This window comes from Annulohypoxylon truncatum (genome assembly GCF_022578515.1).
Source record: "Annulohypoxylon truncatum strain CBS 140777 unplaced genomic scaffold F4807scaffold_22, whole genome shotgun sequence".
NCBI lineage: Eukaryota > Fungi > Ascomycota > Sordariomycetes > Xylariales > Hypoxylaceae > Annulohypoxylon > Annulohypoxylon truncatum.
Window position 1 is genome coordinate 148772 of NW_025953808.1, and position 13979 is coordinate 162750.

The 13979-nt window shown below is 48.8% G+C and overlaps 6 protein-coding genes across 6 annotated transcripts; 3 read left to right on the forward strand and 3 right to left on the reverse strand.

The window, feature by feature from the left end:
* Positions 1-129: 129 nt before the first annotated feature.
* On the forward strand, positions 130-1540 carry F4807DRAFT_148638 (uncharacterized protein). The gene has a single exon (XM_047993184.1). The coding sequence runs from the start codon at positions 193-195 to the stop codon at positions 1339-1341; it is 1149 nt and encodes a 382-aa protein (XP_047852867.1). The 5' UTR covers positions 130-192; the 3' UTR covers positions 1342-1540.
* Positions 1541-3833, reverse strand: F4807DRAFT_468607 (FAD/NAD(P)-binding domain-containing protein; the record flags this gene model as incomplete). The annotated part of the gene is made up of 5 exons (XM_048002615.1): positions 1541-2000; positions 2085-2885; positions 2956-3031; positions 3083-3420; positions 3492-3833. The coding sequence occupies 5 exons, from the start codon at positions 3831-3833 to the stop codon at positions 1623-1625; spliced, it is 1935 nt and encodes a 644-aa protein (XP_047852868.1). The 3' UTR covers positions 1541-1622.
* Positions 3834-4099: 266 nt separating this feature from the next.
* F4807DRAFT_148669 (P-loop containing nucleoside triphosphate hydrolase protein) lies at positions 4100-7228 on the reverse strand. The gene is made up of 5 exons (XM_047993186.1): positions 6515-7228; positions 6400-6456; positions 5394-6337; positions 5066-5346; positions 4100-5012 (listed from the first exon to the last, which is right to left on the reverse strand). The coding sequence occupies exons 1-5, from the start codon at positions 6827-6829 to the stop codon at positions 4366-4368; spliced, it is 2244 nt and encodes a 747-aa protein (XP_047852869.1). The 5' UTR covers positions 6830-7228; the 3' UTR covers positions 4100-4365.
* A 903-nt stretch (positions 7229-8131) lies between these two features.
* Positions 8132-9244, reverse strand: F4807DRAFT_148655 (putative protease inhibitor). The gene is made up of 2 exons (XM_047993185.1): positions 8856-9244; positions 8132-8775 (listed from the first exon to the last, which is right to left on the reverse strand). Exons 1-2 carry the CDS (start codon positions 8977-8979, stop codon positions 8360-8362), a joined length of 540 nt encoding a protein of 179 aa, XP_047852870.1. The 5' UTR covers positions 8980-9244; the 3' UTR covers positions 8132-8359.
* Positions 9245-11465: 2221 nt separating this feature from the next.
* On the forward strand, positions 11466-12373 carry F4807DRAFT_461682 (lytic polysaccharide monooxygenase; the record flags this gene model as incomplete). The annotated part of the gene is made up of 2 exons (XM_048001712.1): positions 11466-12092; positions 12149-12373. 2 exons carry the CDS (start codon positions 11466-11468, stop codon positions 12371-12373), a joined length of 852 nt encoding a protein of 283 aa, XP_047852871.1.
* A 425-nt stretch (positions 12374-12798) lies between these two features.
* On the forward strand, positions 12799-13902 carry F4807DRAFT_430967 (uncharacterized protein). Its single transcript, XM_047998457.1, has one exon. The coding sequence runs from the start codon at positions 13011-13013 to the stop codon at positions 13746-13748; it is 738 nt and encodes a 245-aa protein (XP_047852872.1). The 5' UTR covers positions 12799-13010; the 3' UTR covers positions 13749-13902.
* The last annotated feature ends 77 nt before the right edge of the window (positions 13903-13979 follow it).

The window sequence follows — 13979 nt, forward strand, 5'->3', positions numbered from 1 at the left end:
TTTGGTATGTGGCTGAGGACCGACTGAGCCGAGCCTAAGCAAAAGCGGCAAATGCGCTAAGCCTAATTTGTCGGGGGACAAGGTCAATATATTCCTATAACCATCACTAAAAAAAAAAAAAAATCGAATTGGAGATTTTTGCGATTCGTATAAAGGCATCACCAACAAAGATTTGCCTTGCCCATCGCAACAATGGCAGCGCCTGCGTCACTGCCAGTCTTATTAGACTCACTAACGAATTCATTGACATCCGCCTTCGAAGCGACTCCCAAAATTTCCGGCATTGAGCCAACCAAAGACGGGGTGTCCCTCCTCGACGTCAAAAACGAGCTTCTCCTCTCCTACCTACAAAACCTCGTCTTCCTAATCCTCATCAAGATCCGAAATGCCAAGGATGCCGGCTCGGGAAGTTCAGAAGAGGAAGATAAGACAGACCTATCGGACGTGGTAGTGAAAAAACTCGTCGAGCTGCGGCTTTACTTGGACAAGGGAGTCAGGCCCCTCGAGGAGAAACTGCAATTCCAGCTCGACAAGATCCTGCGCGCGGTCGAGGACGCGGATCGCATCGCCTCGCAGGCCGCCAACGAGGCTGAGTCGGAGTCTGAATCAGACTCTGACTCAGGATCAGAGGACAGCGACGCTTCAGGGAGCGACGGCCCGCCCAAACCCGCTTTCGACATCTCAGCCAAGCGCTTCGCCCCAAGCTTCAGCAACTTCGCAGCGCCCGCCAAACCCGCCGGCATGGCCGCGGCCGCAGCCGCGACGACGCAAGACAAGACGGGCGCGTACCGGCCTCCCAAGATCACGCCTACGGTCATGCCGACGGCCGAGCGGCGGGAGCGCGGCGAGCGGCGGCCGATGAAGTCCGCCACCATGGACGAGTACATCTCGAACGAGCTGTCGACGATGCCCGTCGCCGAGCCCAGCGTCGGAACGACGATCGTGTCCGGCGGCCGGAAGATGAAGACCGCGTCGGAGCGGCGCGAGGAGGAGCACAGGCAGCAGTACGAAGAGTCGAACTTCGTGCGGTTGCCGAAGGAGAGCAAGAAGGAGCGCGCCAAGCGCAACCAGACCGAGGGCCGCAGTTCAAGGATGCAATTTGGTGGTGAGGAGTGGCGGGATCTGGGTGAGGGTGTGGACCGCATCAATCGTTTGACTAAGCAAAAGGAGGGCGGCAGAGGTACCAAGGCTCTACTAGAGAAGAGTAGGAAGAGGACTAGAGAGACGGTTGACAGCGCTCGTGGCAGCGGTCACAGCGTCAGCACTAAGGAAATAGGAGAACGATTTAACAAGCGTGTCAAGGTTATGGAAGGCGGGCGAAGAGATCGAGGCAAGCGTTGAAATCACGACACGGATCAATTCAATACCTTGGTAGGCGTGTATCGAGACCTCAAAGTCATTTATGGGCATACTGGATAGCTCCGTGGTTGAGCTATGGGTTATAAATACACTATGTGGGAATATCACCACTGCCTGCGGCTATTCAATAGATATTAGCCCTCTCTCTTTGCAAAACCATAAAGATGTTGTATCCTTCATCTCCATCTATTTTTGTATCCCACCAGCCCACGATTTTTAACCGAACACTATGAATTGTATTACACTGTGAATCAAGTTTCCACCTAACTCACAATCCGAATAGGAGATCGTCCCGGGTCGTCGCAATTGTCGGGCCGCGCGCGAGTTTTTAACGATTGGCGAAGACTATCAGACTCGTCCCACGAGGTTTTTCGCTCTCCCATGATCTTGTGGAGTTTCTCGCGAACTTGTCTTTCCAGGTCTGCGAGAAGAAAATCCTCATTGAAGCTCAGATCGGGGGTTGAATCTGAGGGACTACCGGCACCCAATTTCGCGACCTCGGGGGGTTTGTGGCACCATTCAGCGAAATCCATCCAGAACGCCTCCTCGTCCATCTCGCGAACCTCAGGAACGTCCTCCGAAATCGCCGATGACAAATGAGACCTTCCTCGATGCGGGAAAAACTTTTGAATCAAGCTTTCCTAGAAACTTCTTCCAACGTCTCTGCTTTCCTCGTCCGCTTCTGTGAATCCCATGCCATTACGAAGATGATCTTCGGCACCTACTACCCGCTTAGGTAGTGCAAATCCTAGACCGAAGAACACGAAGGTAGCCCACTTCCATCGGAATGGGTTGATGGTGACGCAAAAGAAGAACCACCAAAGTAGCTCAAGATAGGTGAAGAAATCGAAGGCGCCAGTTGGGGACGTAGCCTTGAGGATTTTAGTCATGTCAATCCATCGTTCCATCCAAAACGTAGACGGTCGGGTCAGAGGGTCAACGAGGAACATGAGAAGGATCCGCGTATAGATGCCGATATGCCAATTACCGACAGTGCCGATAGCTGATAAGTAGGTGCAATTGATAGCTGAAATAGAAGGGTGTTCAGGAGGGAAAGTCTGGAGGTACCAGTTCGGCGGCCCATACGATCCAGCGAAGCATTCATCAGGGAGGAAATTCAATGATGGCCTCTTATATCCAGTTGCCATGACCACCACGTCACCCTGGATTTCCGTCTTTCGACCTGGGCCTCCTTTCGGTACACCCTTGTCCCTCATGTTGACATAAACGCCCATTTCGGTGAAGTTCTCGATATCGCATCGAATCCATTCGGCTTTACCAGAGCGAAGCTTGTCCATAACGTCCGAGTTGACCATAGGCGTATCCATAAATATGCCCTTGTCGTCCGGTGCTATGTCTTGCAGATCCCGGTAAAAGAATTTCTTGAGGAGCGCTTCCGGAATTGCAGATAATAAAGTCTCCTGGCCCCAGATATTTAGAGAAAGGAGAATATCTACCATCCAGTTCCGGGGGATAATCCACTTGTCGCTACGTGAGAGGATGTATATCTTCGAAGCTCCCTCTTCCTACAAGGTATACAGTCAACGCCGGCTCTGTCAAGGGCATATTAAAAGCATTTACGGGAAATATACGTACGGAAGCATATTCAAGCGCCTCGACTGCAGACGCCCCACCGCCAATAATAATCATCGTCTTATCCTTGGCATCAACACTATGTTTCTATTAGCAGCAATTCGCAATGTCAGGAAGATGCTATATATACCCAGTTAATTTGCTCGAGTGGTAGATGTCTCCCTTGAAGTCCTGCATACCATCCATTCGAGGCATCTTCGGGTCTCCGCAGGTGCCTACGGCCGCAATGACACCTTCGAATCTACCATTGCTCGGACTGTTGACGACCCAGCGACCCTTCTCGTCTTGGTACACCTTCTCGACGTTTGTGTTGAATTTCGTCTTCGTATCTAAGCCGTATCGCTTCCATAGTTGCTTCACCTGGCTTATGATCTGCTGCCTATCCGGATAACCATGCTGCCATTTGACCGAAGGGTGAAAGCGATACATGAAAGAATGGATCTGTAGACTGGATGTGTTGTTGACTTTCTGTTATTCACATAATTGTCAGTGTTCAGGTACGGCATTACACGGGTATCAGCATGGAGCCAACCACGTACGCTCCATATACCCCCTAAGCTGTTTTTGTCCCCAGCTTCGAAAATGACAACGTCAAATCCGTGACCAATGCAATGAGCTGCCGATGTCACGCCGGTAATACCAGCTCCGATTATAGCGACTTTTGGTCTTCTCAACCGGGTACTCGGCCCAGGAGGCGTTGGAGAGAATAACTTGTCGGCGAACCATTGGAATACCCCGAAGACAAATAAGAACTGCCATTGCAGTATTTCAGATATGAACCGGATGGGATGACGAATAGGATTGTGTAGGGTCTTAATTGCGTTATTAGCACCAGCTCGAAGTTGATATAAAGCATCAGATACTATCTCTTGAACTGCCATGATGTCGTATAATCATATGCCAGGCTGACTTAGCACGACAAGATCAAACAAACTTGAATTCAAGTCTTCCTAAGGAGAGAGAAAGTATAGTCTTCAATAAAGAATTCAATTGAACCGATTTGAATTGTTTACATTCTAACATTTGACCTTTATGGAACGTCATGTCTATACTCTCTATAATTTACGTCTCAATGATTTCAATCAGTTAAGCAACCTTGTCAATTACGTCATGTAATGCACTTTGACAGCATCGAAGGCACGAACGAAGCTCCCATCTGGCATGTGAAGGAAACTGTCCAGGTGTGCACGGACCATAAACCTTGTGCCTGCATTAGGTAAATCTTATCTTCTTCCCTCGTCATCATCCTCCTTTTGTGTGACATGAAAGGTACATCATACATCGTATCCTAAAAAGCGTCAAGTCTCCCAAGTGGAGGTTAAATGAAGATAAAAAGAAAATATTACAAGATCGAATAGAATCCGCCCATCACTAACCATTACCCACTCATACCGGTACAGTAAACCACTCCCCTTACCAAGGATATCTCGGTCCTAGCAGGTGACCATTGGTACCCTCACTGATGGCCGATACCTCCACCTCATTATCCTCGTTCATGGCGACCTTGAATTTGGTTTCCGCTTGATCTTCGCTGAAGTCATCGCCCTCCTCCAAGTATCGACTTATTACTTGGTTCGCGATGGTCGCATCAACACCGTGAGATATGCTCTTAGCTCCGAGCTCGGGTAGATAGCTTTCCCGCGCAATTATAGAACAGACATTGGCGTTGTTCTTAATTTGCAGTCGAACATTGCCAACGAGCTTGTCTTCGTCCGGATTAGTTGACTGAGCGACCGGACCCGCAATCTCGTTCTCAAGCTCCATGATGTACTTGTCCGCGATGAGAGCTTGTTCTTCCAGATCGAAGTTCAGGAACGGGATGATTTCGGTAATTCGGCTGGCTAAGGGAGCCCCGAAACTGCTTATGCACTCGTCGCGGAGACGACGGTGAAGCTGCCTCCTGAGTGTGTATTGTTCTGACCGCAGATCGGAATCGTGTAGGAGCTTGCCATTCGCCTGACAGAAATCCGAGATAGTGTTGTCAAACTTGCTCGTCGCCAGAACCCAGATCGTTTGGGAACAGTCGACCTTCTGGCCACTCCGACGGTCCGTATACTCTCCTACTGGACATTAGCCTCAACCCACATCTACTCCAACTTTCAGATCAGCCTACCTTGGTCAAATGGGGAGAGAAGAGCTTTGTGGATCTCTCCGGTTGTCTTTCCGAACTCGTCCAGGTATACAATACTTCGTTGCTTAGTTTTTCTCGCGAGGAAGTTATGTAAAGGTGAGCCCAAATCGCTGTCCTCATCGGACTTGAGACTAGTGCCATCGACTTCTGAAAGTTCTACTGATAGAAGGTCCCCTAATCGATTCGCAAGAGTATGCTTGCCATGTCCCTTAGGTCCTGCAAAAAGGAGAACTAGCGGCTTCTTGCGCGGCATAGCGAGATGTCTGTCGGAGGTTAGACTGAGGAACCAAGGCCATGAACCAATACTTACACAAGGAAACTCTTTCTCAAAGTCCAGGTCGCTAGTCTCTGTCCAATGATGGTGTATTGCAGCCCAAGTATTTCTAAGGCATCCTTTCGGATGGCCAGAGTTCGTTCACGGCCGGATGCTGTTCCCGTTTCAGATGCTTGCCATAGTCGATAACGCTGAGTTAGGCTCAGCGCGGCAACGAGCCGAGGTCGAACCTCGGGCGTGTGCCAGAGCTTGTCACCATCTGCAATGACATACAAGTCACTTTCCTCAGGCCCGGAGTCCGGAAGATCACGGTCGAATTGCTTGTAATACGCTGTCGGGATAGCGTGGGGCGATGCGCCGAGTCTGAGCAATGTCTCGGTGATTTTCGTCGCTTGCGATCGTGAGCGAGTGCCGCGTATAACAGCAAAAGCTAGTAAGGGAAATCCGAGAGGTCCATGAGTGGCATTCGGATCACCACCAAATTTGATCCAGTAACGGATGAGCTCTGCATCGTTGGTCTCGGCGACGTAGAATGTTGCTGGGAATCCCTTAATCTCCGCATTAAGATTCTCTTTCAAGAGAGTCGTCTCCGCTTTATGGTAGTAGCTCAGGTAATCTCGCAATTCGGCCGCCGAATAACCGCTTTGAATAGCGCCAACAACTTTCTCGACATCAAATCGATCTCCTGGTGTTAGGGGTTCGGTAGGGGGTGGGATTCGAGGCAATTGATCATACTGTGAGAAGTCTGGGGCTCGCTCTTGAGGTTCTTGAGGCTCTTGGGACTCTTGGGGCTCTGGAGGCTCTACGGGCTCTGTGGGACTGACATTTCCATAGCCCTCATCAGCTGATTGTGTCGAGCCAGCGTTGAAATCGGCAGCTAGTACCTCGGAAGTGTTACGCTCGCTGTCCTCGAAAGATAACCGCGTAAAGCTCGAGTCGAAAAAATGGACTTGACTTTCTTTGTCATCAGCGCCATAAGGCTGCAATTTTATGAGTTATCTGCGTATTACGATATTTTCAACGGATCTAGAGCTAAACATACCCAGGCTTTGACAGTTTCTTCTGCGACGTTGTCGACATTGCTATCGTCTTGAACCTCCTAAGACATATTCGTCAGTCGGGCGTATCTTGGCACGGCCATCATGAGTCTAATTTACCTTTGACCAATCTTCCGGTATATCGACTGGCGGGCTCGGCTGTTGTTCTTCGTCTTTGAAGTGATTGAACGGGCTGACTGAGCTGACCGCCGGACTAGGCGGCTTGACCACGCTAGGTACCGGACTGGGCGACTTCACTGAGCTGGGAGGTTCTATTGGCTTAACCGGCTCGACCGGCTTCACAGGCTCAACTGGCTTCACAGGCTCGACTGTGTTGGCTGGAGTAGACGGACGGCCTTGGTTGTTAAGCAGGTTCGGGTCGGGAGGTTGGCGCAATTGTCCCCTCTTCTTCTTCTTTGCCATCTTCGGAACCATTGGTTTTGCTTCTCGTGAGTTAGAGCGAGGTTATATGCTAATGAGTCAAGGTCGGATGGGGTTTATCGGATATATAAACCGCTCTAGACGCTTCGGATTCGACTTGGGGTTGGAAACTATACGTACTGAATGTGTCTCCCAACAAGCGCGAGACACGCCTTAACATATCTAGTCTTCCGGCTCGTATAACGTCAATTCAATTTACTAACAATGGGCTCTTTCGACGAATTAATCAATAACCGCCAAGTAGCGTCACATAGACAGGGCGAGACACGTCGACCCAGATCGAGTCTTAAGGGGTATGCACGCTACACGTAAAATTGGGTTAAGGGCATATTCGCAGACGACTCCAACTTGACCCAAAGACCCCAAAGGCCGGAGTGACCTAAAGGCCAAAGTAGAGGCCGAGGGAGATGGCGGTCAAGTAGGTATCCAGTCGCTACACGTGTTGCGAAAAACCCATCTGAAATTCTCCGTACGGGTGGTCGGCCTGAGTCTAAGCAATTAGTCGCCTAAAAGACTCAGAACATCAGGCCTCGAACGCGACTTTAGGTTCTCCATCTTCATGCGTGTCGTCCGTCGACGAATGCGATCGACCTGTGTTACTATATAATACTATAAATATTCACGGCCCCCGATATTTACAGATGAATTCCTGCACGTGCGCGGCTGCCATAGGTAGATATTATGTTGGGAATCAATCCATCGATCTTACTTCGACACCCCGGCGCGGGCTGCCCGCCTCTCAGCTAGCACCGTTGTGCTGGAACGCACTACAGCACAGAACCAAATTGGAACTTCATAGGACCCACGACAACTGGAAAACGAATGACGTGGTTGCTGAGTTGGGATAGCGAACCGTTGAAGTTAGGCGCGATCCCCAACAACACTTATTGGTCTTTCGCTGGTAACTCGCTCTGATGGGCTCGGGTATATATGCATGATGACGATACTCCACAACTTCGACCAGACTTCCGCAACGAGCTAATAAAGAAGTGACAAGCGTGATTTCCGCCACTTCGGGAGCGGCCCGCGTCGAAGTAGTTAGATTTTGCTGTATGTCAACGAAGGTCATCGGCGACTCGCGTAGCTGTGGGATGAGATCGCAGAGGTCCAGACAACGATCACCCAATCTCGAATTATTGAACAACTAATCTGAAAGACCAATATACGGGACCGACAATCGAATGTCGTCAAAACGCGGGGTTTGGAAGAAATGGAGAAAGAATATGCGAAACATGACATGAACCCAGGTCGAATGAGACAGTTTCTTGACTAAGACGAATCTGGTGATTGTTTTCGACTAAGACCAGTCCTAGACCCGAATCCAAACTGCTAATGCCGATTTGATCTTCGGCAATCTAATGTCGTAGACAACATATGGGTATAGAGGGAAAAAAGCATTATCCTAACTTAATAACATGATGATATCTTCGAATACCCCAATTAATTAGGTACCCAGGCAAGCAAACCCACATAGAAGCTCAGCACCCATTCTCTAACTCTTAACCATCACAGACTCGCAAAAACTTAATTACTATTGAAGTAATTGAAAGCCAATACCGGACCTAACTTGATCTCCTTCGCCCACGCGTCCAAGTCGTATCGCATACGTCCTCCGTTGCCCATCTCCTTGCCTCCGGGCGGCGCATACTTCTTCGCATCCAGACCCTCGGGCTGCTCGTACAGGAAGAAGGTATACCGATGCGGCGCGCTGATCGGGGGCGGGGCGGGCCCGATCCAGTTAGATATGAACGGCTCCGTAGATTTGAGACTGAATCCGCCGCCCTCCTTGGGTTCCGCCTTGAAGCCGGGCTGGATCCAGTGCAGGATCGGGCCGAGCACGCCGAAGGACGGGAACGGAGCGTCGAGGTCTAGGCCCACTACCAGGTAAGTTTTCTCGGGCGACAGGTCCGAAAAGCTCAGCTCTGGAACGGCTTGTGCGTCTAGTGGAGATGGAAGGATTCGAGTTAGTCTAGGGTTATGAAACCCTCTTGAACTCTTTCCTGCCTTTCTGGGTGCTTACCGGCTTTCGGGATGTACTGCCCGGGTTGGATATTGGCGACCTTGCCAACGCTTACGCCCAGGACCTTAGACTTGTCATTTTCGATTAGCGACAGAGCCGCCTTGACGCTTTTTTGCGAGGGCATATTGTAGGTATGCAGGTGGCTTATATCCGAAGGATCGAATAACTAAATCCTAAGAAGAATCGGAACAAATATTGATGACGGGTTAAATCGATGTCTACAGTGCTAATAAGACAACACTAACCCAGCTTACATTGCAAAGAAATCAAAGAATCTAAGGGTTAAATCTTTGAGCTTTTATTTGTTTTCCCCCAATTGCTAAAGTCCTCAACTCCACGTTTAACCCCTCTATTCCGTTGTCTCAGTATATCTAAGGATCCGGGATAATTTAAAAAGAGGTTCGATAGGCGGAGATTAGCGACAAAGTCCGCCCAGATTGTAACACCAAGCAGGAGATCATTGGGCATAACGGAAGCTCAAAACTCGTGCTAGCATCTCCAACTGCCGTCTTTAGCTGCTGAGCCGCCGGCAGCGTAGCGCGATTCTTCGTACCCCATACCAATTACAACGTACGTACGTACTCTACTGAACTCTTACTCCATTTTAGATCACGGTGAGCGGAGCGGGGCATCGTAGCTTTTACCAATAAATATAATGCGAAAAGAGCAACTGCGACAAAGGCATCGAATCATTCAGACCGCTTCAAACTGCTCTTGTTTCGCCTGTCATAGTAGAGACTTCAACATGACGATGTTAGATCCGATACCTCCTTTATTCCGGTCTCTGCGGCGTAGAGACGCTGGGATATCCTAAGGTCAGGGCCATATCTTCGCCGCAGGCTTGCAGTCACCCTAGAACTGAATATTCAGCAAGTCTTCGCGATCGCAATCATGCGGCCACAATCACGATACCAGAGCAAGTTTGTCAAGTTTTCCTAATGATATTGTAATGGTCGGATCGCTTCTGAATGGACTTAGGACTGTATCCGGCACCCCGGACCTGGCATGGTTGGCCATAGCGGAGCCGATATGGACTTAGGTAAGCATCCGCTTGCTTATATAATACCTCCAGTGTGAAAAATGACCAAAGGGATGCTAAATAACAAGCCTGTTTCGGACATTAAAAGTAGGTAACTTGGAAGTTGAAAATCATAGCCCAAGTGGAGCCGCACACTTCCAGTGCTAGAGTTTATGTTGAGATTTCGATTCAGGGACGAGTACCTCTGCCCCTTAAGAAGGGGCAGTCTGTGTTGGTGTATCATCGTATTCTCATCTTAAGCAACTGCACTTTATCCCATACACGACACACAATTCAAAGACCACGATACAACTTGTCCGCGGCCCGTAGAATAGCAGCGAAACCCCTAGGTAGACGAGAATGTGCGTGACGTGTCTATTTTCATGTTTAAATGCTGGAAATGAGTGTAGGACAAGTTTCGGAAAGGATATTCTCGGCGTGTAATCTTTCGTGAGTTCTTAGCGTTCACTTTGTAAACTCCCAAAGCACTGGAAACAAAGGCGTGATACTAGGGATATATTGACAGCTGAATCTATGATCTTAAATAAGCGATCTTACTTGATCTAATGTCTAGCAACGAGGGCGGCGTTGATCCCCTCAATGATGTACAGGTAAGCCGCCAAGTCAAGACCGGACCCCCGAGAGGATTCTGCCGATCCCTTGCTAATATTAACCCAATTTTAGCTTCCCTTTGGTGAATAGCCAAGGATGTGGGAGTTGTCGCATATGTCTCGGCGTTGGAAGTAGGATCAGAGAATTGATCGTATGCATTGTATGGAAGAACTGTGAATGAAGGAGGTTGCGTACAGAAACGCGGTTGCGGTTTTAGTCAGAGGCTGGGTTATTCAATTAAGAGCTGCGTAATTACCTTTTACTTGAATATTGGCATTAGACAATCGCGATATATGAGTATACGTTCGAATAGATGCATATAAGCAAAGCCAATAACCGTAGTAAACACGGGTGGCGCTTCAAAGCTAAGGTCCTAATATGATGAGGCTCCTGCCTGGTCAAACCGTTGCCCAAGGCTGGGATTCAGTGAAGGGATGATCCCATAATTTACCCATTACTCACCTGTTTTACGGTGATGTTATGTATGCACACCTAGGTAACCACGACTGTAATCCCTAGACAATCGAATTAGGTTCCCAGTGCGAATCGGTCTGTTGCGAGAAGACCGGATGGGAAGGCTAAGCAACTTCACAGTTTGATAGGTGTGGAGTAGCTTACCCCTATTATTAGATAACTTAGCATCCTTCGACTACGCATTCTTGACGCCTAGGTTGTTTGTTTCCTTGAAACATGTTTCTATCACGCGAGGGCCATAAGCTAAAACCGAACAACATCCAAACAGGATCGAGGCTAGAAGCTAGATGATTCTTCGAAGGAGTCTAATAGTATCACCAACATCATTCACTAACTATGTATTTAAGAAAGGTATGATGAGAACTTATCTTCATTTTTAACTCAGTTTCCTTCATTAAGTGACTCATCTGGGATGCCAAGTTGCAAGTCAACCCAAATTTCGTTTCAATTCAATCATTAAGTACTCTCGTTAACCTTGACATTCGCGTCAATTTTGCTTTTTCGAAATGCCCTCTTTCTCTACTATACTTCTGGCGCTGGCAGCCGCAGGCGAAGTCTTCGGACATGGCCATGTCCGCAGAGTAATCGCCAATGGAGTAACATACAAGGGTTATGAGCGTTGGTCAAACGACGACCAGAGTCAGGTCGTTTCGTGGCATTTCACGACCGAAGACGAAGGCCCTGTTCCGGTATCCAGCGTCAATAATCCTGATATCATATGCCACGAAGGTGCAACTAACGCCCAAGCATCGGTCCCGGTGACTGCGGGCTCTCAGCTACAGATCGTGCGCTTCAACACGATAGGCGGCTTTGAACACCCGGGTCCTGAGATGCATTACCTCGCCCCGTGTGGCGATGCTGGCTGCGCTCAGGTTGACAAGAACAGCCTTCGATTCTTTAAGTTCTACGAGAATGGTCTAGTCCAGCCTGGCATGGCAGATAGTCCGACCTGGAACACCCAAAAGTGGGCCACTACGGAAGTCCACAAGCAAGTCCAGGCGGAGGGAGAGGGTTTCATCGACACATTCACCGTCAAAATCCCCTCGAACATTAAGCCTGGCGCTTATATCCTTCGACACGAAATCCTAGGGCTACATAAGGCTCACGAGGGCCAGGCCGAGTTCTATCCCCAGGTTAGTACAGCTTGAACCAGAACACACTCCTGAGGGTCAGATTCTCACAGAAGTAGTGTATCAACCTCGAGATTTCGGGCTCGGGTAGCCAACAGCCCGCAGGCGTATCTGCTACTGAGATGTACCATAGTACTGACCCTGGCGTTGCCCTCGATATCTGGGTAGATTTAAAGTCTTACACAATTCCTGGTCCGGCTGTTTCAAGCGCTTTCTCGAAGAGAGACCTTAAGAGCAATACCCCTAGGCGACACCCGCGGAACCTCAAGCTCCAAGACCTATAAGTTCGTTATTGAATGAAACTTTTTACCGGGTCTATCGAAGGAATGATTTGGATGTATATTATGGGCTAGGACTAGGTAACGTGTTTGACGAAATCACGAGACCAAAGCGGTCGAAGACGCTTTGCCTCCCCTACTTCCACATATATTCGCTTCTTATTGTATATACCTTTTAGCCAATGTCAACATGTTCGAATATTTAGCAATTTTGATGATTAACTGTTGTTCACGACCTGTGCTTACTTCTCTTAGCTATGAAACTTATCAGTACGGCTTGAGAACAATCTACAAAGTACTACGGCTTTATCAACTCACCGCCAAACTCATTCTTTGTGTATCTCAATAAAGAGCTTAGAGTGACTAGCATCTAACTAATTTACTTACCAATAGCAGTGGAAATTTATTTATGACGGGACACACGTTTCTTTGTCACAAATTCTTCTATTGTATTAAGGAAATGTGTTAGCTCAGGTTTACTAACAAAGATCTTGTAGGACCCTAGAGTCGGGATATTTATTCCGTCCATAGGTGTTTTTAAACCAAACCTCTTCAATCAAGAACAGCTTGCTCAACATAACTTAGAATATCTCATACCACCAATCTACCTACCTTCGAATTTCACCGAGTAACGGGTGGCAAGATGGGTTCGCCAAGCCGTCAGCAGCCTCGACGAGCTGTTCGAGACAACAAAGCCGCCTCCCCCACCCAACCGCAACATCCAAATAAACCTCATAAGTCGAGAGGCGGAATTACAAAGGCGAAGCTTAAACAAGGGGTGAAGCACGGAAAAAAGGGAGGGAAGTTTGTACCTGGGGCGCGAGCTCGAGCGACAAAAGCCCTAGAACGGAGGGTTTCGGCCATGGAGTCCGAGGTAGCACTGCTCGAGCAACGCGAACTTCTAGGCATCGCCGAGGAGTCGGAAGTCATCTCCCCGGGTATCCAAAGTGCACCGACGCCGAAACCGACCAAGCCCAACAAGAGAGGCCGCAAGAGGAGACAATCGGTGGATATGTACATGGACTACTTCCTCCTCTCAGACGAGGAGGGAGAAGGGGAGAAGAAGAAGCAAGGAGGGAAGGAGACCGAACAGTTGCGAAGAGGTGACCGTTGGATCCCGGATATGGAGCACCGAGGCCGTCTTTCCCGCAAGCCGAATGCCGTGCCTTACCAGATCTGGATGGCGTATTCTCTCATGGACGACTACATCTATCGACACTCGATAACGGATGCGGAGGTTCTAACCCACCCTCTCATGGACGACGTATATTCGTTCCAGAATGGTGGCCCGCAGCCGGTAACGCCGGCCGGCTTTCAGTGGGACGAAAGGAGGAATTTGGTACCGATCCAATTGAAGGGCGCGGAAAAGGTAGAGTTTTAGGAGGTTTGCTTTGGATTAATATGTACATGGATTCCTTACCTACCTAGATGTTCGGGTTGGAAAAAAATATGCTATATTTAGATAAAACAATGGTGTTTGAGAAGTTTAGGTGACTTTATACGGGTTTGTGAACTTGGCCCCTTTTACAAATGCTTGTGCGGAGGGGGCGATAGCTCTAACATTCGCCGTCCCACCAAAATTATTTTAATACTATATGCAAGCAATGCGTAC